The sequence below is a fragment of the Limulus polyphemus genome, unplaced genomic scaffold, assembly GCF_000517525.1.
Source record: "Limulus polyphemus unplaced genomic scaffold, Limulus_polyphemus-2.1.2 Scaffold418, whole genome shotgun sequence".
NCBI classification, from domain to species: domain Eukaryota; kingdom Metazoa; phylum Arthropoda; class Merostomata; order Xiphosura; family Limulidae; genus Limulus; species Limulus polyphemus.
The window spans coordinates 215,225-240,910 of record NW_013666028.1 but is presented as its reverse complement, the minus strand read 5'-3'; the positions used below and the strand labels follow the sequence as shown (position 1 = coordinate 240,910).

Sequence of the window (25,686 nt, the reverse complement as noted above, 5' to 3'; positions counted from 1 at the left end):
TGACATAAATTCATGAAATAGTAGTTCAATAAAATTTTGAATGCGAGTAAACAAACGCGATGACATGACCTGTGACCTGTCTGGAAAGGGTTAAATGAGTACAATTTTAAATTAAACAGCAACCTCTGCCACCTTAACAACTCAAGACTTTTACTCTGACAGTACAATGTCAAAATGTATTTTCAAGAAAGATAAAAGATACCATGAGATTTTGCTTTACATTTAATTAAGAGAATAAACACCACAATTCTAATGATGACTTTTCTCTACAGAAGATAAACATATTGGAAAACATACAGTGTTTCTGCTTGCTGGGTCGTGCTTCTGAATGCTAGCAAGTTCAGCTGAATAACTAAAATACACCAAAGACTGACTTTAGTATTGGAAGTGCAGTCTATGAGCTTAACTCTAAAGTGCCTAGGTGCGTTTGTTGGATACACCTGATTATGGTTTGTTTCAGTGCATTGTAAATAGAAAATACTAGAAGAAATAGTTTGACACTTAAGATGAACTTTCTACAGATTATGTAGCTTCTGCAAATAAAATATCTCATTTTTAAGTGACACTTGCATAAGTTTGAAAATTCTAAAAGAATTCATTGTGATATGTTTTTTAAGAAACAAATAAAAAATGCTTACCCTAGTTGTGGATTTCAATCTCTAATTTTTATGTCTTTCTACATTCTTCTAAAAGTTTCCTATAATGTTTTTATTTTACAAATCTGTAAATTTTATCTTTGTTTTTATTCGAAAAACTTCGCATGCAGTTTCACTGTGTGTGTACCATTACTGGCTTGCAATAAAAATAACTTTCTAACCATACCAAAATTATAATGAAGTTGACATTTTTTTTTAAAATTGTAAATCAGAAGGTGTTACTTTATACATTTAATAAGTTTTAAGCCCATTTACAATAATTTACATATTCCAACATTACTCAGGCCAATAAGGCCTAGTGTAAACATGACCTAATAAACCTTGTTGATGAAATAAAACTTGAAAAAGTCAAGTGGAAAATGATCTTATGAAGACTATGTCATCTTGTTCCACAAATAAGCATTGCTTTTCCTATCATACTACAACATCAAAATTCAAACGAAGTATAAAATAATAATGCAAACTTTAAAACTAATCAGGATTGTGATTTGTGGTGGAAGTTGTTGACAAACGTCTTTTCTTCTTACAATATATATTACAAAGCTAAGTTTTCATCACTTTGTTACAATCTCTACCCAAGTCTCCACTGAACTGGAAGCCATATTACCTTACACAGTTGAAAATAATATGTTTACATCACTAGCTTATAACTTCTCAAAGCCAAGGTATAGGTAATTATATTACAGTGAATGGTTTAAATAGATAAAACTACACTTGTACTGAACTTACAAGGTTTATGTTAGCACGGTTTTTATCCAAAACTATTTACTTTCCTCCCAGAGGGTTATAAATATCATATTATACTGAGAAAACAAAATTCAGGAAATTTATAAGCACTATCATGTTTGTTCATGTATAGAACACTCTAAACTCAACCCAAAATTTTCAGTTTAAGAATTTTTTTTTTATTCATAAATAAAATAAATACAACTTTTTTTGTTGTGTACACTTCAACTCCAAAATTTTTGCTTTTTTTTGTATATGTAGAAGAAGGACTAAAAACTTACTTTCCACATCTTTTTTTAATTCAATGTAGCAATTTTTCTAGGTGGGAAAACTTTGAATGACTGTTGAAGCTAGCATTATACAGATTTCAGTAGTAGTTATTTCTCCCAGTACATGTAAAATTTCTTGAGTATTTAGGAATACATATAAAGAAAACTTGAAACTCAAACCAGACACAACTATGAATGCACACAACTGTATTTCCTTGGGCACATATTAAACACATAAGAATGATCTAATGCAGCAACCTTCTGAACATAAATCAGGCATCATAGAAAAACCATAAGAAGCAAATCTATGAGCCTTAAGACATGGGACGAGTACTACAGTTGAGACAGTAGGCTAAATTGGCTGAGTTATCCATGTTAGATGTTGGTATTCTACGAGCCAAGTATGGAAAATTAGAGATACTGAACAGATATATGTATCACTGATACTTACCAAGTCAAAGTGTGAGAAAACCAGTGAAAAAGTTAGTAATTCCTAAACTAATTGCACGAGAAATTTTATAGAACCTTCAAATAGTAAGGTTATGAGGGCATTTGGAAAGGTCACCTTGTTCAGAAAACTTGCATAATTAAATTTACATCACCAAGAATGGAAATGGAAGTACAGTCCGAAGAAAATATTTATGTCAAAATAAACTTCAATTGCAACAAGCTGGTTTGTCCCTGCAGCAATATTGCAAAATAGGCAGAGACGTAGTTCTTTCTCAACTTTGAGTCACAAGCAACTGCTAATACTTTGGCAAGTACCTCATTATTTAATTCACCTTGCCATTATGAAAGTAAATTCATATGGATCAAGGAAACAAAGCTGGCATTTTTTTATTTAACAACTGATGCCTAGCGCCAAGGTGACGAGGACTCAAATGTTTCTTACCATTCGCACGAAGGCAAGCAGACGCATTGAGCTATGAAACCTGTCAAGAAAATGCTCACCAAATTCATTAATCCAAAACAGTGCTGGATTAGTGTAAAAAACTGATGGATTTGAACTCTAAGACAGACATCCATTAGTTCTCAGTAAAGTCAAGCAAATAAATATCAGGTTTTTAAGAAATTAATGTCACTTTTTTCAGATGAAAAAACCAGAACAACTTATATATCAAAACAAAACGTTTATTAAATGAAATAGTCTCCATTCTTATTGATGATGCTTTTCCATCTTACAGTCAGGTTGGTGGTGCCCTGATTAAAAAAATCACTTGACTTTGAAGCAAAAAACATGTCAATGTCCTCTTTAACACCTTCCACATTTGGGTTAGACTCAACAAGTGTCTTCAGAGTATCAATATCAATTCCAACATGTCGGCCCCTGCCATCACAGTTTATAAGGTGACTTTAGTCACCTGAAAGAAATTTGCTGAACCATTGTTGACACTTATGAACGTTCAAAACATTTCCATAAACTTCTTTGATATTCTTTGTGGCTACAGAGGCATTGTTTCCCTTCTTGTATTGAAACAGCATTACGTGCGGAATGAGTGTCTCATCATGTGCCATCACTATAAGAGATTAGAGTATACTAAACTTTACACATTGTATAGTCTACACTAAACGTGACATTTAGGCAGTTCATATAACTATCACACGTTTGGGTGGTGGTTAATAAAAGAGTTCCAAAACACGACATTAATTTCTTGACGACCTAATATTACATCAAATACACCAGGACACTAGTTAAAAAGGAACTGGCTACCACATGAACAATTCAAAGAAAGTACACTTTGCACAAATAATACTCCAGCCACAAATGTTGGTAACCAAATAGGAAGAAAAACACTGCACTTGACCTAATACAATTTCACAGTTCAACTTTTTTCCTTAATGGGAATAAATGATAAAGACTAATTTCTTCATTTTAAAATGCATAACAGTGTTTTGTCATCTCATAAAACAAGATTTTGGTAAATCTCACAAATAAAATTTTTTTCTAGCAAAGTGGAACTTATCTTTCAAAGATTTATTTACGCACCTAGAAAACAAATCAAATGTTAGTTTTCTTCCTACTGCAAGATTCTTAACTAATTGTTCTTTATGCATATCAAGACTTATTAGCATCAGGGTACTATGTAAAAAATTTTCTTCACTCAATGTAAGCTTCTTGAAATCTTACAAAACAGTGATACTTGGATACTAACTGTAAATGTGTTGATCATTTATTGTACTGAAAAACATAAAACTATCTGAAACTAAATAACAATCTTAAAGTTGCTTGGAATATTTATTGAATTTATTATTTCTATTACAAATACTAATTTTATATGCTTGTCTGTTAAATTTCACACAAAGCTATTTAGGGACTATATGCATAGTCCTCCCTAATTTTGAAGTGATAGACTAGACAGAAAGCAGCTAGTTAACACTACCCATAGGTAACTCTTGTTAGACTAAATAGTGGTATTTAACACAATCACACCTCCAAAGTGTGGAGCATGTGTGCTTTTTAATTTTTGTGGTAACATGGCACGAACTAATGTTTGTTTGTTTTGAATTTCGTGTAAAGCTATCTGCGCTAGCCATCCCTAATTTAGCAGTGTAAGACCGCCAACTCTTGGGCTACTCTTTTACCAACAAACAGTAGGATTGATCGTCACATTATAATGCCCCCACGGCTGAAAGAGTGAGCATGTTTGGTGTGACAGGGATTCGAACTTGCGACCCGCTGATTGCGAGTTGAGCGCCCTAACCACCTGGCCATGCCGGGCCTATGAACTAATGAACCTCAGTTTCACAAACCAGCACACTAACCACTGGGCAATGCTTAGTCCCACTAAACACAGAAAAAGAAAATCTGTACAAATTATTTGTCATATGTATAATCTCTATGCAGTGAGAAGTTATATAATTGTTCTAAATTTCTTTGACCAAAAAAAGATATTTTAAACTGTGTTATTTCAATTAATAATAATAATGATAGCTACTGAAATTAACATTGCAACAAGTTATAAAGCAGTGCACAGAATAACTTTTTCATGGCTGACTGAGTCTTCAAAAGGGTTTTACTTGCTACTATTGTTTTTAATTAGTTAAGAGAAATCCTACTAGCTACAAAATAATAAAAAGGACCAGTATAGTTTAATACATACTTTCATTAGTTCTTGTAATGATACTTGAGATTCTCGTCGTTCTTCTTGGGAGATCAAATCTTCCTCCTGAGAATTTTGAGAAGGAAAAGAAGATGCTGGAAGTATCTGGCTTTCGTTATCTCCTTCAGGTCTCATGTTAAACGAAGAATCTCTGGGCTGAAAATTTACCCAATATACATATTAAGAAAGGTTAATAATTTTGGATGTTTATTCTATTATAGAGTATGCCCTAAAAAGACTTTCATTTATATAATGTTTAATCACATGTATCTTTCCATACTTACACAGTGCAGTTTCTTGGGCAGTGCTCTTATACTTTCTTCAAATCATGTTAAGCATAAAAAACAAACCATATATTAAATTTATAATATTTTAGATTAAATGAAACTCACCAGAGGGAGCAAACTTTGCACTACAAACTTAACAGGATCTTTGGCATTTTTGATGATGTCTACAGCCTGGTCATGTGTAGAATCCCTCAGGTCTATACCATCTACCTGATGAGAAATGGGGTAATTAAAGGAAACTTCTTAACTATTCCCTTGAAATAGTATTAATTGTACTATATTAGTATGAAAATAAGAAAGATGGTATAAAATATAAAATACTTTACCTGGATATTATATTTCTAAATGACTACAAGCACCATAAGAATATTTCCAAGTCCCAACAGTTTAAATGTGCAAACTCTTTAAACTTTCCCTATCAGAAAAAAATCCCTACTGAAAAAGAGAACTTTATAATTTAACAAGTTGCATCTCATACCTGGACTTTAATTTTTTTGGTTAGTCTCACTGTGTGACTGGAAAAGAAAATTGCAGAACATCCAGAATGTAAAATTGAGAAAATATATTGATCCAGATAAACTAATTTCTAACTCCTATCTAAGTGATAATACATATAAACAAGTTCTTATTCTAACCTACTGTTAAATCTTTCTTAGGCTGAATATTTTTCCATTTTGTATAAACCCAAAGGATGCTGAAGAATTTTACAACCTATAATTCTAGGAAAACTGTTTCTTATAACTCAAGGAAAGTATGCACCTTTCCTTATGTCCACACAAATGTGTTTATGGCAATGCTCTTTAATCTTCTTCAAGTTAAACACAGATGAAAAACAAAACAGTCTCATCTAGTTATTTTAAAGTTAACAAAAATTCATCACGGAAGTAAACTGCACTACAAACTTAGTATGTTTATAAAAATATCACTATATTTAATATAATCCACTACAAGTTGAATTATGTATTCAGATTCTGTTAATGATTTACAAAGTAGCTTACCATAGTAATGCTGAACTATACTTTTAAACAAAGTAAGGTAATAATGTCCAATACAGTGATAATATCCAATAATATGATTGTTTCTTAAGTGAAACGACTAATATAGCTGAAGCACCCAAAATATGAAATATATTCTTCAAGTGTAAGTCCCAGGTCTTTAAATTTGTGAGCTTAGTTTTCTTAATTCAACTGTCTGGGAAAAAAGTATGATTCTTATAATTACCTCCAATATTCTATCTCCTCGTCTTAAGGTCCCATTTCTACCAGCTGGGCTGTCTGGAAGCACATTTTTAATGAATATACCAGTAATAGTGTTTCCAGGTGACAAATGGAACATCTCCACTTTTCCCCCAACAATACTGATTCCTAATCCTCGACCTGGCTCTCTCCTTAAGTTCACTGTTCTTTCTGGTCCCCACTGATGCGAGATAACATTTGTGGGACTTACAGTGCCTGAAGATCCTACTGGTGATGGGGGAATTGGACTTGACACAGTTGAGGGTTCTGGTGTTTCTGGAGTTCTGTATTTCTCTTCTGATGAGACTGGACTTGGCATACCATCTGTATTTATGAAAAATATCATTATAATCCTACATTTGTCATTTCTTTTTGTGACACATAAAAAATGTATTGAAGATTTACAAAATAATATATGATAATATCATAGGGTTAGGCAATTCAGTGTTTCATTATAACATATAAAACAGCAGTTAGCACACAGGATCGCCTACAAAAATTGTAATATTTTCAAAATGAGACTCAAAACTCGAGCACCTTTGAATAGTTGACAATTCGAAAGTACTCGAGTTTTGGGTCTCGTTTTGAAAATATTATAACTTTTGTAGGTGATCCTGTGTGCTAACTACTTAACCTGGATTATATATTCCACTCATGGACCACAGACCCGTTACTGAAGGTGATCCTGTGTGCTAACTACTTAACCTGGATTTATATTCCACTCATGGACCACAGACCCGTTACTGAAGGTGATCCTGTGTGCTAACTACTTAACCTGTATTTATATTCCACTCATGGACCACAGACCCATTACTGAAGATGATCCTGTATGCTAACTATATAAAACAGCATTTTAGATAAATGAGTTTTGGTACTGAAGAAAGGCCTCTTGGGCAGTATCTTGTGGTAGACAAAAAATTCCAAATGCTATTTTTACATGCTTCTGTTTTGAAATTCTTAATGGAGTAATTATGAGAAATGTGTGTGTGTGTGTGAAGGGAGGAACAGGCAGTCAAGCATGATTTTGATCATGAATATTATGATTATATCTTACTTTACAAGTTTAATTATCAGAAAGAAAAAACTCAATGAAAAGTTACTTTACATCAAACTGTAATTTTTTGCTTGTATTACATAAAATATTCACATTTTTTGTATTTCAGACGAACATATACTTTTTCTAAGGGTCAAAGTCTTTTAATAACTGAAATTAAATGAATAAACAGCTTACCAATCACTGAAGAAGATGTGGGAGACTTTTTCAATGTGATTTTAGAAGGCACTTGATGCTTTACAGGATAGCTTTTGGCTTTAAAAAATGCCATTCGTTCTTCAAAGGAAGGTGACACAGTCTCAACGATGGAATTGGACTCCATCATAAGGTACTCCTGTGATTCCAATGAAGGATCACTTTCTGCTGATGCTGGAGGTTTAACAGTGGCCTCTTCCTGCTCTGTTGGTTCACCAGAAGTGGATGATGGTGTCGGAGTTGGGGTGCTAGGTGGTGTTCGTGAGAGAATCGATTCAAATGATGTAAAGTATTTGCTTTCCTCAAGGGATGTCTCTGAATCCTGGAATGTTTCTGGAGTTAAATCATCATCATGGACAAGCCCTGACTGGACAAACCCTGCAGAACTATCTCATTCAGGTAGGCAAATAAATAAAAAGGCAAACAATAAAATTATTCTTTATAACATTGAAAATTAAAAACTCTAATTAGTTACTACAAGAATTTTTGTCCTAACTTTATAGGTATGATAGTTTTATAATACCATTTTGTTACACTCAATACTCTAACCAAGCTGGCAGAAATATAATTTTAAATGGAAAACATTATACACTAATCACAATTTTTTTTCTTCAAACTTTTTTCCATAACAAGTATTTAAGTAAACTGAAATTTGTATATGTTGAAGTGTGAATAGGAACAGTAAGCATTATCTTTCCATCCAATCAATACAGAATATTACAATACTAAAGTGGAATGTTTTAGAAAATAATCTAATATCAGTACAACAGATATTTATTGTGTGTGTCTCTTGTCACATAATGATTAACATTTGACAAAATTAGCATAGGCAGCAGAACTGGGGAGCATGTCCCCTCATTTTGACTTGGTAGCAAAGTGCACCTTTTCAATGGGTAAAAAGAGACTCGTATATAACTATCATGGAAAGTCATTGTTTCAGTTCTGCTGCCTATGAAAATGAGTGAATGAAAGTTATGCTGATGGAAAGATCCTAACCTGAAGCTGTGAAAACCCATTAAATTAAGGCTTTTTTAACATATTATGGTTAAATCATGTGCTGCATTAATAAGATAGCAAAAACTGAGATCCCTAACTCAAGTGTGGTAATTCAAGAGTCACGCTACATTTAAATTAAGATATATATTAAAACATTATCAGAAGGATTGTTTGTTTCTTTTGAATTTTGTGCAAAGCTACACGAGGGCTATCTGCGCTAGCTGTCCCTAATTTAGTAGTGTAAAACTAGAGGGAAGGCAGCTAGTCATCACCACCCACTGTCAACTTTTGGGCTGCTCTTTTACTAACGAATAGTGGGATTGACCGTCAACATTATAATGCCCCCATGGCTGAAAGGGCAAGCATGTTTGGTGGGATGGGGATTCGAACCCATGACCCTCAGAGTGCGAGTCGAGCGCCCTAACCAACTGGCCATGCCGGGCCTTATCAGAAGGAAATAGTACTGTTAAAATGAAAAATAGAATAAGTTTCAGCTTAGTAATGACAAGTTTTAATATTAAAAAATTACAGTGAGATACTACTCTAGAGTTTGGACTCCCCATTACGAACGAAAATTACAATGTGAATTTAATCCAACTGAACTGCCCCAATAAGCCCGAAGATGAATGTTCGGTAACTTTGTTGATCGATAAAGTGTTAGAAATATTTGTACTTTTAGTACTTTGTTCCAATGCACAATCACCACTACAATTTTCTACTCTCTCTCACCTCTCTATTCATATATATATATATATATTACCCAGAGATCCCTTTACAATATTATACGGTTCCCAAACGCCTTTTCGTGTTTCATGAATAACAGAAATATTGACCAATTGAAAGCTCCGTCGCTATGGGGTATTTTCATCGTGAGAGTTATGATCTGTTTTATTTTCACGAGAAAACAGGGGAATGGATTAGTGGGATCTAGCAATAACGGATACCAAATATACAACGTTAAAATAATGTGTTTTAATGGTTAAACAATAGGCTTACAATTTATTCCGACAGTTGCTAAAATCACAAGAAAACATTCGTGGTTATAAGATCGTTAGAAAACTCTTAAAGAACTAATTAAAGAAAGACTTCCAGATTACAAACATTTCCAAGTGTCCAAATCCTGAGAAATATTAAAAAAATAAGGTCCAGGAATTTCATGAATAACAGTTTCACCAATATTTGTTGAAAGTACTAGAATGTATTCGAAGTGTGTGATATTTCTAGCTAGTATTTTCATATCGGAAAGTAAAAGACGTCTACTTAACGTGAAATAATAAAACAGTAAGCCACAAAACATGGCAAAACAAGAAAGAATTATTGTATAACTTGAAATATGTTAATAAAAAAGCACAACTTGATGCAAGTTACCACAAAAATGTAACTTACTTTTATTCGGGTTTCTTAGAAGACGGTAATCCAAAAAACATTATACAACTATAAGCCAAAAAACTGTAGGGTACGTACTTCAAACCAAAGCTCATGCTGTATGATCTATTAATCACGTCCAGCACCCACAATACTATTTCCTATAATTTCAGAAGTTCGTCTCACTAATCCTATTAGCGTAGCAAATAGTTGCTGAGAGTACTAGATCTAGTGCAGCACTAGAAAGGTTTCAAATTACCTGGACATTGGAGCTGATAATGTCCTATTATCAACCTTACAAACTCACCTACATTTAAAAAGGCATCCAATACAGAGACCACGGAGACAGATTAAACGCTGAGCAAAACCACTACAAACAAATTCTGAGTCAGAATGATAGATAGAACAAGCCTAAAGAAAAAGCATTTCGACTATGCTTGTAATGTGGTCTATACAAATTTATCAATACAATGTCTAAGTTGAACAGACCAATTCGTAACGGCAAACAAAACTAATATCTACTTGAAAGACACAACTTCTGATTAATTACAATCCAAAGGATTATAATCACAGACTGTTTTTTTTTCCTTTTATGAAATCCCCCGGGACAGCGGTAATAAGTCTACGAAATTTCCAAGCAAAAATTGGGGGTTCGAATCCCCGCAATGGACACAGCAAATAGTCGAAAGTGGCTTTGCTCTAAAACAAACAAATAAACCTTTTATGGAATACTGAGAAGACTCCTCCTGTAAAAGTACACGAATCCTGTCTACTCTTGTATATTAAATAAGATTAAAGGCATTTGCTTGAGGTATCAATCAGAATACCAATTTTACTTATTGAAAATAAGCTACACATACTCCAGCACGAATACTGAGAAAGACCTCCACATGGATAAATACATTTAACCATATTATGAAGTATTTCCGAATAATAAACAAGCCACACTGTCACCATTTTTATTAAAACATGAATCCGCACACCAAAACCGATCGACGTTTAGCTACGTGAAAAACAAACCGGCAGATTTACCGAGAACGTCTCTACGACTGAACATAGTTGTGGACTGCCTTATAAATACAACTATAACATGTATTTCTCCAAAACTGTTGTTTTTCACCGATGCTTAATATCTTGCTAAAAAAGAAAACAAAAATGTATTTGAGAAACATTTTGCTCAATTACTTACAATTTTAAAATCACGTTTTTTTTTCCAACGTGGTACCTAATACATACAACTTTAATGTCAGAAAATACACATTACGAAACAATAATCAGAAAATTTGTTGATGATTATTTATTCTGTCGAATTATGGGCCGGGGGTGGCCTAATGGTTAGCGTGACGAAATGAGAATCCAAGGGCACAAAGTTTACATCCCGTTACCGCAAAATCGTGTCCGCATTTTGAGGCCGTAGGTACATTTTGAGGCCGTAGGTACATTATAAGAATGATGGTCAAATTCAACTATTTGATTACAGTGGAACAAGAGTTTGGGACTGGTGTTATTGACTGCCTTCCCTCTAGTCTATTAGCTCAAAATTAGAGACAACTAGCACAGATAACACTGCGTAGCTTGGCGCAAATATCCGAACTAAACTGTCGAATTACTTACTCAATTAAAAATATCATTATTCTGTGCCCACGAAAAAGAGCTTATTCTATAAGTTTTTTGTTATCTGTTTTATTACTGTTGTCTAATAACATGATTTCGCTTCATCGTCTCACTATTTTTGTACGTAATTATCTGACGGTGAAATGAAGATTCAGTTTTTTAAGTTAATTATATAAAAAACAATTATATACTTTATTTATTAAAATAAATACCATTACAGAGGCGTCGGAACCGGGGGGTGCTAAACAACCCCCACTTTTACATATTTGACTTTTATAGCAATGGTAAATTATATTATCTTAATTTTCCGGAGGGAATGCTCCCCCCTTATACTTTCAATCTCTCATTGTAAAATCTGCATGTCTAGAAAAGCATCCCCTCTTTGCAACTCCTTCCTACACCACTGCATTATATGGTTATTCGTCTTAGAATACTAATAAATCAGTATTGATATTTAAACAAATACATTTAAAACTTTGTAACCTTTGAACTAACTGGATATTGATAAATAATTCAGTAATATATATAATCAAGCTCGTAAAATATATTAGCTTTTATTATGCATTTATTCAGGATATATTATTAAAACCATTAACCTACAAACATGGTAAGATTACCTTTTTTTATATTCTTAATGCTTTGAAAGTAATATCATATTGTTTTTACGACAACAACGAACATTAATGTCATAGTGTGTACTGGTTGTGTAATTTGAAATATTACTTTACTTGTGCTATATTTCGATCTACATAAATTACCCATATTTTAAACGGAGATCTCATCTACCTTAACTAACGATCAGCCACACCTGACTTACCTTGTTGATGACGTGGCCTGTGTGGGAGACTCCTCGTGGTGTTGCAATGTCATGAGCACTGTTTGTCTGTGGACTGCAGCGTCTGTTGCGGGAATGTAATATAGTCTACAAACGTAACCAAAAAATGAGATGAGAACTTTTTTTTAGAAATGGACACCAAAACATTATATTAATTTTCCGGAGGGAATGCCCCCAGAACCCCCCCCCCTCTCCATACTTTCAATCTCTCATTGTAAAATCTGCATGTCTATAAAATCATCCCCACTTTGCAACTTGATGGTGACGAACATTATAAAAAATGATATTATAAAGTTATAAAAATGTTTTTCACATCAGAAAGCTCCATATCTTTCCTACTTATTTTTGCTCATATTTTATCAATTTTATAAGCATTGTACCTATCTATCCACCTATCTCACATTTTCGCTTTCTATATCTATCTCTCTCTTTTACCTAATTGCCTAAAATATATACATTCATCCATCTATTTTTTTTAAGTATTTACTTACGAAGTTAGTGTTGTATGTAAAAAAAAATCATCTTTGGGAACGTTTAAATATTAAAAGGACGCTAAGCTGCGCTGCTCAGAAATAAGAAACTTTAATACTTTAACGATTAGTTCAAATACACTCCTCGCCATAGGTCAGCATATTAACAATTATCACTATTAAATCCCACCTAAATTCATATAGTGAGTGTAAAATTAGGCCCTCACCATTACATGTAGCTCCCAGGGGTGAAGCTAGCTCTAGAGGGTGGGGGTGTCTTTTTCCAACGAAGTGTAGGCCTTTACTTGTATGCAAATCATTTAAATGGTTTATTTTCGCCTAAGTGAACCTTCTAAAACGAACGTATTAAAAATTTAAGAGAACAAAAATAAAGACCAGTTTAGTTGATCTCGCAGTGAAAAGATGCCGAACCGTAAACTTCTTTTTAAAATAATGGGATGGTTGTTCGACCCCACCCCATCAAGTTTTCCCTCTAAAGGAATGTAATTCTAGAGCAGGGGTAGCTAACCTTTTTTGTGCCACGGGCCAGATTTTAATTACCGGAGTCGACCCGGGCCGCATTCAACTTTAAAATACAGTGCTGGTAAAAAAAAAAAGTGGCCACCCTGAGCTTAGTATTTTTCAATGCTCTGATACAGCTCTCATTTGGCTGTGGTCACAAAGAATCTTATATCAATAGATCTTATATCAAATTAAAAATAATGAGAAGGTCACAGGCGCTGTCTAAGTATCATGCGTGGGCCGTAATACAGTGAATTTTAGGCGGGCCGGGGTTTGGCCACCCCTGTTCCAGAGGGTAGCAGGGAACACGACCAAGCCAACCAAGTTAAAGTTTAGTTTTAACTCTTAACAATTGGTAACAAACATTGTCTCTTAGTGGACCTATCGCCAATAATATGCTCTAAAACCAAACTTACCAGTACTGTTTGTGGTAGAAACATAAAGGTAAACACTGATGTAACGTAGCAAGAAAAGTCTCTAAACGCAACTTGTGTGACGAAGTTTGAAGTACCCTCTGAAGTGGGCTTACTCTTGCTCTGCTAAACATATCCGTGAAAACACATGTACGGGGTAAAAGTATACACAATTTTTTAGTGACCTAATAATTAGATATGCTGTAAAACACCCGTACACGGTAGAGTAGAAATTTTTTTTTTGTTTACTGGCATTAAAACAGGACGTGCAGTGGAAACAGAAACACCTGTAAAAGGCAAACTACAACAGTTTTGTGGTTTAATAACGATACGTATTGTAAAAATACCTGTACAGTTTCAATGTTATTGTTGTTGTGTTGTGCTGCAAGTGGTCGTTAGCAGCTTATAATATGGGAACGGAATACATAAATACAGGTACATGAGGCAGTTGTGTGTGTACATGCACAAATACTAGACAATAATTCAACGCTGATTTTACAGATATGTGTGTACTTGTTAAAATACCTGACGAGAGTTAAACGCCGATTTCACAGATATGTGTGTACTTCTTAAAATACCTGACGAGAGTTAAACGCTGATTTCACAGTTTAACACCAGATATGTGTGTACTTGTTAAAATACCTGACGAGAGTTAAACACTGATTTCACAGATATGTGTGTACTTGTTAAAATACCTGACGAGAGTTAAACGCTGATTTCACAGTTTAACACCAGATATGTATGTACTTGTTAAAACATCTGACAAAAGTTAAACGCTGATTTCCCCATTTAACATCACCTATAATTGTACATATGTGAAAGTTCCTTATAGATTTCAAACAACAAGTAAAATTCATAGTTTATGATCATATTACGCATTATCGTGCAATGATATCTGCACACTGAAATCTGTTTGAAGACCGAAAACTAGCCACTGTAAGTCAACAACTGAAATAAATCCTAGTAACTAATGTTCGATTTTCTTTTGGTGGTACATAACTAGAGCAAAAAAGTGTTCCTTTATATGTAATAAAAGTTACTTCTAAACGTAGCTGCAGCATGTATATTTGAAAGCGTGCACATTTCAATCAAAAGCCATGCAACAAACAATCAACTGTTTAAAACATTTAAAAAACATATTGGTTGTAGAATTAAACAATTAATCACTAATAACACCAACAGATGGCGACTTACGTCACTTCTGTGGATATGTCATTCCACGCCCTTTCCAAAATTACACGAGCTTCTGAGATATCAGCATTTCTCAAGGAAATGTTGTTAAGAGCAACAAGGAAATCACCTTCTTGAATCTGACTATGTCTGTGTACAGCACCATCTTTCGAAAGTGACGTAACCATCATGCCGTTTATTCCGCTGTCGATTGCTTCAATACCTAAACCTTAGGTGAGAAAACAGAATGAACACAGGTGTAGATGGATCACTTCCCCTACTTCGTACAATGAATTTAATATTCACATTTTATTAAATACAATTTTATCATTACAGGGCACCCGTCACAATAAATAATGACATTTTCCCGTTAATTGCTACCATGAAAAAAGAATACTACTACTCGTACACTCATTGTTATTACAGCTACAACTCGTACATTCATTGCCATTACAGCTACTACTTGTTACACTCATTATTACAGCAGTAGCTGTAATAACAATGAGTGTACAATTAGTATGTAATAACAATGAGTGTACGAGTAGTAGCTGTAATAACAATGAGTGTACAAGTAGTAGCTGTAATAACAATGAGTGTACAAGTGCTACTACTTGTACACTCATTGTTATTACAGCTACTACTTGTACACTCATTGCTATTACAGCTACTATTTGTACACTCATTGCTATTACAGCTACTACTTGTACACTCATTATTACAGCTACTAATTGTACACTCATTGTTATTACAGCTACTACTTGTACACCCATTGTTATTACAGCTACTACTTGTACACTCATTGTTATTACAGCTACTACTTGTACACTCATTGTTATTACAGCTACTACTTGTACACTCATTGTTATTACAGCTACTAGTTGTACACTCATTGTTATTACAGCTACTATTGTACACTCATTGTTATTACAGCTACTACTTGTACACTCATTGTTATTACAGCTACTAGTTGTACACTCATTGTTATTACAGCTACTACTTGTACACTCATTGTTATTACAGCGCTGTTTAGAATAGGGTTGTACTGGTGAACTTTTATTTCATGTTACGGAAATTGCCGAGATATAATAACCACGTGACGTCATAGCTGTGAAACAAAACAAAAAAAGACCAACACAGTATCTTTGAAGCTATACATATTAGGTTTACTATAATTCTTAATTTACTAAGTCTATCTTCACGAAATTTCACATGCTTTTAGTCAAGATTATAAGTCCGTTATACACAAAAAATCAATTTATTTATTTATTTGTTGGAATTTCGCGCAAAGCTACACGAGGGCTATCTGCGCTAGCCGTCCCTAATTTACCTGTGTAAGACTAGAGGGAAGGCAGCTTGTCATCACCACCCACCGCCAACTCTTGGGCTACTCTTTTACCAACGAATAGTGGGATTGACCGCCACATTATAACGCCAGATTGCGAGTCGAGCGCCCTAACCACCTGGCCTTCCTGAGTCAATCTGATTGAAAGGTAATCTTCATATTAATAGCAAAATTATTTTGTTCATTTTACAGTTTTCATATTTCGTTTCCGTAGTGTCTCGAACTTTCTGAATGAATATCAGAAAGTTTTATTTTTTTTGCAGTAAAACTTTATATTTTATCGCTTATTTTCTCTACCTACAATTAACTGTAGCGAAATCATGAACGTACAATGAAATGAAAAGTTGAAAAATATGAAACAAAATTAATAATATTTTTTGCCTTCTTTAAATGCGCAATCTATTTCAGTTATTCATATTACTTGTCTTCAAAGACTCAACTGTTAACCTTTTTGGAATTTTCTTTTAATTTTATGGTCTTATTACATGTACAGGAGCGGTTTATCTTCCATTGAAACCAAAGGCATTAAATCACAGCGGGAGCCCATTAGCTATTTCACATAAACAACACGTGATTCTTGCATAGGCATAAGCTTATTTTTTTCTGGTAAATCTGTGTCCCTAAAAAAAGAATTCACGTAGCTTTAGAATATGCATTTTAAAACAAAAATATATTAGGCACTAGAATAGAATGTCCCCAAACTATTATAATTTATCTGGTTTTCTAAGTTAGCTATAAGTAGGTGTAAAACTTATTTTACTCGTTCAAGTAAGAGTACGAAATTCGCACGCGACGAAACTAAACAGACTGTTGATTTTTGGCCGCGTAAAATATTTGTAAAGTTTTTGTGTTTCTAATTGGTTGGAAACTATAGGAGCCTATTATTGAAGTTATAAATTTCTGAAATTGAGAAATCGGAGCCCAGACGCGTCACGACACACACACACACACACACACACACACATAAAGATTAAGACTGAGAATATTATACATTTCTTTTTGAAATTAACTTAAAACTAAGATAATAAAAAAATCCAAATTATAAACTATATTTTAATGTCATGTTTATTGACATACATTCATAACACATATAGTTACATTTTGAATGTAACTATAAAACGTCATGACATGGCAGTAGTTACATTTATCAACAGTCAATATCGTATCATGGATTAGGATATATATCTTCGGCCTAAAACTCTGTCATGGTTTATTTTATAAATTACAGTATATTTTTTAAATATTAAACAAACAGATGATTGTAATCGGTTCAATAAAATGCTCCTTGCTATTTTCATACGTTTCTATAAACTATTCTTCTTACCATCCCGTGCTTTACAAGTAACATCACTTATTTATTGCATGACTCATAAAGTTGAAATTACAGAGAACAGTTTAACACATTTTGTAGAGTAAAATTACAAGAAATACGTTAAACTTTTGAATTTTGAAATGTAAAATTACAAGAAATACGTTAAACTTTTTGAATTTTGAAATGTAAAATTACAAGAAATACGTTAAACTTTTTGAATTTTGAAATGTAAAATTACAAGAAATACGTTAAACTTTTTGAATTTTGAAGTGTAAAATTACACGAAATAGTTTAAAACTTTGTGAAGAGTAAAACTGTATGAAAAATAGTTTAACATTTTTTAGACTGTAAAATTTTTAGAAGGTTAAAATTACGTGAAATAGTTTAAACCTTTTTAAAGAGTAAAATTACATGAAAGTTTGAAACTATTTAAATAGTAAAATTACATGAAATAGTTTAAAACTTTTTAGAGTAAAATTACATGAAATAGTTTAAAACTTTTTAGAGTAAAATTACATGAAATAGTTTAAAACTTTTGGAAGTGTAAAATTACATGCAATAGTGTAAAACTTTTGAAGAGTAAAATTACACGAATTACTTTAAACTTTTTGAAATGTAAAATTACACAAAATAGTTTAAACTTTTTAAAATTTAAAACTACATGAAATAGTCTAAAACCTTTTGAAGAGTAAAATTACATGATATAGTTTAACATTTTTTGAAGATTAAAATTACACGAATTAGTTTAAAACTTTTTGAAGTGTGTATGGAGGTGGTGTGAATGGAAATCAATTTTACATGTACACATTTCCATTAGTTTTCTTCATATGTGGAATCCTATTCAAAGCAATAAGACATTCTGAAGGCATCAAAAACTTTTCTCAATCGTAAATAGTTATTAAATTTAGTTATTGTACTAACACCAAGGCTTCATCAGATATTGTACTAAACTGAACAGTTACCATAACTGTGACGTTACAGCACATGAGCCTTGTTTTAGAACTAGAAATCTGCATAAGAGTGAAAACAAAACCATCTATCTGTGTTATATTATATATACATTTATCAGTCTCTGAAATTTTTTACACAGTTCAGGATCAACACAAGCATGTCATTCGTGACAAAGATAATGAAATTAATGACAACAACAATAAAAAAAAAACAGAAATTGTGTTTTGTTGCCAGTGTTCTTTCACTTGTAATTTCAAATATCATATACAATTGTAAGATATTTGCAATATTATTAAAGTTTTTTTTTTTCTATATACACACTGTAAATCTAATAAGACGTGCAAATATTGTTAAACTATTACAGTTTCTGTATAGTCTATAAAATTGTCAAGATATTCGTAAAACTGTTATGTTGGTTAGGTTTTTATACACACTGTAAAGCTGTTAAGATATTCATGTATTGTTACTGTCAAAATATTTGTTACACTGCTTGGATACCAAGTCTTCTATACAAACTGTCAAGCTGTAAAGATATCTGTTAATATATTTTGGACAATCGAGATTATAATAAATTAGGGCTGTGTTCAAAGGTTCAATCGTTTGCCAGGAATTCTAAGATATTTCTTATCATTAAAAGATTTGTCATGCACCATTCAAGCAGTTTTTTCCTTTTGTTATTAAAAACGTTAGTCAATGTTTGAATAGTAATCACAACTTAAAAGTCACATAAACAATTCGATCTTTTGCTTTTATAATGCTCATTTCTTAAAAAAATAAGCTGTTGTATTAAAAACACACACATACCAAGACTGGATGAACATGGGTGAGCCTTGGCCTACTAAGTCAACACTCAAACCCACCCAGTAAGAGGCCACATGACAGTTTCCATGTCAGAAGAATCATGTGTAACATCTTTTTTATTTATTTAGCTGTAACTTGTCTCCAAGGTTATGTATGTCTCCTGTTGTACTGTTGCTAATGTTAGGGAAAAATAAAATTTTAGGTTGTATCTACAGAAATATTGAATACAAGCCTAAATAGGTTATAAATGTCATTGTATATGTCATTGGTTTGACCACATTTGGACTATTGTGTTCAGTCTTGAGCTCCTTACCTTAGAAAGGACATTGAATTATTGGAAAGAGTTCACAGGAGGGCTGCTAGAATGGAGAGGTTGTCATACGAGGATAGGTTAAGATTTCTGAAATTGTTTCCTTTTGAAAAAAAAAGAGTTAGAAGGAATTTGATTGAAGTGTTTAAGGTTGTAAAGAGAATTAATAGTGTTCATGCATCATCATTTTTCATATTTAATGGTGAAACTAGGGGCACAAATATAAATTTTGACAGGGTATGAGTCATCTTCAGTTAAGTCAGCTTTATTCTTCTAACAGGGTAGTTGACTTTTGGAATGGGTTGCCTTTAAATGTTGTAGAAGCACTTAATTTAAGGGTAAGGGAAGGTTTAGTAAATATTTGAATGATAAAGGCTGGGTCTGAGAGATTTACTTTTATTTTATAATTTAGTACAGAGGATGGGACAGTCTAGATGAACCAATAGGTCTCTTGATGTCCTTAAATTGTATATATGTATCTGACTACCCACTGATATAGGAGCTCCTTCCGTGCATTGCAGAATACTATTATGATGGACCAAAGGGGGTGGGACATCTAGCGGCTATGTTGCTTCAATAAAATGTACTGAATGGTTAGTATACAAGACTTAAGAGAAGTGTTATGGTAGATAAAATATGGAAATCCAAAACATATGCTTACACTAATAATTTTAAAGTAAAATGACCATCAGTGTAACTGCACCCCCTCCTCCTCTCTTCACCAAAGTTTAATCAACAATGTTGTTAAAAATGTGGTCAATAATAACCCTCTTCTCTTGTAATTTTTTGTTGTAGTTGAAGGTCTATATTAATTTGTTAATTGAACAGTTTGTGTTAATCATTGTGTTTTGCTGTTTATATATTATTATGTTTATTTAATAAGCAATTTTGTGTCGTTACTGTTAGCTTCCTTGGAACAGTGACTGCTAAGTATAGATTTGCTTTGATTATGTCAGCTGCAGTTGTTTTAATAGGCCACAATAGGGTTCTCTTGGGATAGAAGCTTACTGTATGCAGCTGTTTGAGTATCATATGTGGCAATAAATACTGTACATAAACAAAGTGAATTATTATTTTAATTTAAAATATAAGAACATGTTAACTGGTGTATATAAAATATTTCAAAGCTATATGTGAATGCTTTATTTCATTTCTATGGATTACGTGTAAAATAAATGGGTTTTCAATCAAGTATAAATTGCTGTTATAGTGATGTCAACAGTAAATTATGAAAATTAGTAATGTCAATGATTTGGTAACTCACTGATGACTCCTTTTTTTAAGTTAATATATTTTTTGATAAATACATATAAGTACAGAGGATTGCCTAAAATATGGGAAGAACAGAATAATACTTCCTTTAGACAGATGGCAAATAATATCATATAATGACACAGTATCGAGAAAAAGCTACACTTTCATGGGCTTTTTGAGTCAATTAAATTGAGTTGGAATAAATTTGTCAACTGTTTTTGTGAAGAAACATTTTAGGGTTTACAGTGAGAAATGAAAAACAGAATCTACCTAAATAAATACCCGTGTTCCAATAAAATAGGGTTTTGTACAGGAGATTTAAATTATGTTTTAATTTATGGTAATCTTTCTTTGTCATAACCTGTAACATCAACCTCTGTGATAACAGGTGAGAAAAATACAGTTATGTGTTTCAATTTTAATGATTATGGTAAACTTCTTGTGATGCAAAAAACTGTGTTAATAAATGTTCCTTAAAGTCAGCTCTGAATATGCAAAAAATGAAATTTAGGATATGAATTATACAAATAATGTTAAGAAACATTAAATAAAAGTTATAAATTAAAAGTGAGTAAATTAACTGACACTAATTAAAATTACAGAACCATTTTTACAACTATTAACCAATTATGAATTTTAGTAATAAAAGTTCATACAGAACACACTCAGGTAAGATGATGTAAAGAAAAAAACAATTACATTTGATCAAAAAAAGTCACAGTGCAACAATTCTGCTTCAAGCAAACTATTTTTAGACCTTTCAAAATAAGTTAAATTAATCTGTCAGTACAATAATAAAAAGCCAAAATGAATTACCAAAAGGTAGATTGTCTTTCTTGATATGCGCAGTTCTTTCTAGAGCTGATGGCAATGTATATACATTCGACAGGATGGGGCTTTCAGGAGGAGTAAAAGCTTGACAACTTTCCTCACTAGATGGTTCTGATGGTAAGGTTTTCTCTTCTGATGAGTGAAGAACGTCTGGTAGTACGTTTCTTAACTAAAACAATATACATTTTATTTTGTTAGTGGTAGACAAGATACAAAATACAGTAACTGCTGACAAAGCCTCTGGAAAACTTAATCACACAAGACTGCATTATAATAAGGGTAAAGGTGTTCACTTATACTCTTTTTTCTTCCAACACTGAGATGAGATGAAGTTAGTGTTAGTGAATTTTTTTTTTCAATGATTATTCGGTTACAATTACAAAAGATTTGTATTTTGGGGAAATTGCACGTCGTCGAGAACGTGCATAGAACTACGATCAATAAATTTACCACAAGAACTAAAAAAAACTGTTATTTTGATCAAAATAATAGATTCAAAATGTAAACAGTGTATGGTGAAAATGATATGGGTCAAGGATGTTACAAGGAGTATTAGAGGTGGGTCAGATTTTTATTTAGCCATTTTCTGTGGAACTTCCAGTGTCAAGCATTGTGTATACAGGAATGATAACATAATGGTTATTGAAGCAAATACATACAAATAAACTACTCAGTTTAGTAGAACACAATGTTATTTATGAAATAAGAAGCATGGATTAATACTAATTTAACTTCCACACACATTAAAATCATTGAAAAGAATAATAAATTATTTTATTTAAATAATTATATATATATACTTCAATATTATTATTATATATATTTAATAATATTTTATAGTTTTAATTTACATCATAGAAGTATTAATTTTTCACTTTCATTATTCCGTATTCAGATTAGTAGTAGCTATATTACTCTTTTACAGCTTCTCCAGGTGGGCAGTATTACTTTTTGTCCCTTTATAACACGTGTAATCCAATTCAGAAACTGCCTGAGCTGCGTTGTTGTAAGTGTATACTCTGCGGTACATGAGAAAATTTATTATTCAAGTTATTCGGCTGTTATCAATACATTAGAAGTAATGTGGAAGTTGGTTCAATTGTTTGCAATAAAAATACCCATCTTGTGATATAAATATGGTATGGATTCTCTACCTTGTGGTAGTTGGATGTCAGATCATAACTTATAAAACTGAGACACTACTTTTTATAATGTTAGTTTGGTATAGACACCCCACCTGGTGTGATATAAATGTGGAACTGTATTTCATAGTACAGTTATCATATCTTGGGTAACATGGATGTAGTATAGAAACCCTACCTTGTGTGATGTAGATGTGGTATAGAAACCTTACTTTGTGTGATGTAGATGTGGTATAGAAGCCTTACTTTGTGTGATGTGTATGTGGTATAGAAGCCTTACTTTGTGTGATGTGTATGTGGTATGGAAACTCTACTTTTTGTGATGTGTATGTGGTATAGAAGCCTTACCTTGTGTGATGTGTATGTGGTATAGAAACCCTACCTTGTGTGATGTAGATGTGGTATAGAAACCTTACTTTGTGTGATGTAGATGTGGTATAGAAGCCTTACTTTGTGTGATGTGTATGTGGTATAGAAGGCTTACTTTGTGTGATGTGTATGTGGTATGGAAACTCTACTTTTTGTGATATGTATGTGGTATAGAAGCCTTACCTTGTGTGATGTGGATGTCAGATCTAAAACAACATGCCTTCTTTCCACAGTTGATGGCAATGTTGAAGGGAGTGATGATGGCTACAGAAATAAAAATATAGAAGAATATTAAGAAACAACACAAACAACTACATGAATTGAGCATAAAGTGTAAAACATATTTGTATAGCATAAAATAGCTGATGTAAGTAACAACATCCCACTTAGAATTATAAAATCATCATAACCAGATACATCCATAATTCTATTTTGTTATCATAGATGTTTCCAGGTATAAAAAACTTCATACTGTTAAGAGTTTTATCATATGAGACACAAGTACCTACCTACAGGTACCAAACTCAAGTGTAATCATTAAATTTATGAAATAAGTATATCTGGTGACATCATTATTATATAAGCTACAACAATTTGAAGACATGCGTCCACTCCTTAAAGTTTAATATTTTGGGTTACAATGTTAATCAGATAATAATAACAGTAGGGAGAAAATAATGAAGAAATAGAAACTGCAGATATATCTGTGTCCAGGCTTCTTGTTTGATGAAGAATTAATAAGCAAGAAAATCATGAAACTGCAAGCAACAGGGTAAAATAATAATAATAGAAAAAACTTTAAAGATATGTAATTTAAAACTTCATACATACATAAAATACAGATTGAATTTCTCTTTGAATTTTATCTTCATCCTATCTACTGGTAATGGATGGCCAATTTACTTTTTATTGAAAAAATAAAAAAAGGCCACAACGCTCTCTTTGCCCGTTCAAAATCACGTTCACCTGTCATCCATCATCTTCACTTTAACAACTTTTATCCTCTGCTTGACACAGGCAGCATAGAATATACTGTTATTTTTTTATTAGTAACCCTTTCGTTCCATAAAAGAAGAAAAGAAAAAAGTAAAAGAAACACGACATATCAGTGTTTAGTTAAAGAATAGAATCTAGAATCGTCAGTAAACGACTTGGAATAAACTGAAGTTGATTCTTGCGGGGTGGAGATAGATAGCCATGAAGCTTGGAAGTAAGTGACAACCAATCTTTCAGTTCAGCTGCGCGTAATAAACGTAAATTAAAAACATGAATAAAAATATGTTTAAAGAAAAAAGCGATTTTTCCAAGCTGAACAAAAGGGAGAAAAAAAATGACCTGAAAAATGGGTTTGATATTTTTGAATTTAAAGTCGTGGATGTAATTCATTATGGACAGTTCTAATTTCTTTGTCTTAATCTTTATAACATTATCCTTTTTTTTTACCATTCAGCTTTTTATTCTTACAAATAGGCACTACTGCCTATCCTTTATCTACCGTCTATAATATAGGAAATTCGTACAAGCATTAGTAAGGTATCATACCGGGTTTGGTAAACATGTAGAGATTAGCTCTTTGTATTTTCTTTTTTGTTTAGCGTTTGTAAATATAAATATTTACAGTTGTTTAAACGAAGACAAATTCACAAGCAAAAGTGTAATTACTAGAAAAATGATTTTTTACGGAGTTTTTAGCGTTCGTTCGCTCATCGTCAGCAGTGTGAATAATTGTTTTCTGTACAGATATATAGCTCAGTTACTGGCGGGCCAGACGTTACTGACTGTTTAGAGTGCTGGACTACGGATACGAGGGTTCATGGTTTGCATTCGTGCTCCACATCCATACTATGGGACTGTTAATGTATTATAAGAACGGCGCTCAAATCCAACTATTCGATTTCAGTGGATGCTGTTAAATAGCTGCCTTCCCTTTAGCCTATTAATTCGTTAAGCACCTGCCTTTCCTCTGGCCTATTAGTTCGTTAAACAGTTGCTTTCCTTCTAGCTTATTAGTTCGTTAACCACCTGCCTTCCCTCTAGCTTATTAGTTTGTTAAACAGCTGCCTTCCCTCCAGCTTATTAGTTCTTTAAGCACCTGTCTTTCCTCTAGCTTATTAGTTCGTTAACCAGCTGCCTTTTCTCTAGCCTACCAATTCATTAAACAGTTGCTTTCCTTCTAGCTTATTAGTTTGTTAACCACCTGCCTTCCCTCTAGCTTATTAGTTCGTTAAATGCTGCCTTCCCTCTAGTTTATTAGTTTGTTAAACAGCTGCCTTTCCTCTAGCCTACCAATTCGTTAAACAGTTGCCTTCCCTCTAGCTTATTAGTTCGTTAAACAGCTGCTTTTCCTCTAGCCCTGCCCCCCAGTGGCCCAGCGGTATGTCTGTGGACTTACAACGCTAGAATCCGGGTTTCGATACCCGTGGTGGGCAGAGCATAGATAGCCCTTTGTGTAGCTTTGTGCTTAAC

The 25,686-nt window shown here is 32.9% G+C and overlaps 1 protein-coding gene across 6 annotated transcripts in view; it reads right to left on the bottom strand.

The window, feature by feature from the left end:
* Positions 1 to 25,686, bottom strand: part of LOC106458124 (multiple PDZ domain protein-like) — a 198,914-nt gene that overhangs the window by 52,799 nt on the left and 120,429 nt on the right. For all 6 annotated transcript variants that reach the window (XM_022384257.1, XM_022384261.1, XM_022384258.1 and 3 more), the window contains 8 exons: positions 23,404 to 23,484; positions 21,695 to 21,878; positions 14,933 to 15,137; positions 12,316 to 12,420; positions 7,506 to 7,909; positions 6,261 to 6,598; positions 5,145 to 5,249; positions 4,753 to 4,908 (listed from right to left, as the gene is read on the bottom strand). In XM_022384257.1, the coding sequence (XP_022239965.1) occupies positions 4,753 to 4,908; positions 5,145 to 5,249; positions 6,261 to 6,598; positions 7,506 to 7,909; positions 12,316 to 12,420; positions 14,933 to 15,137; positions 21,695 to 21,878; positions 23,404 to 23,484 (1,578 nt within the window). The remainder of the gene's footprint in view (positions 1 to 4,752; positions 4,909 to 5,144; positions 5,250 to 6,260; positions 6,599 to 7,505; positions 7,910 to 12,315; positions 12,421 to 14,932; positions 15,138 to 21,694; positions 21,879 to 23,403; positions 23,485 to 25,686) is intronic.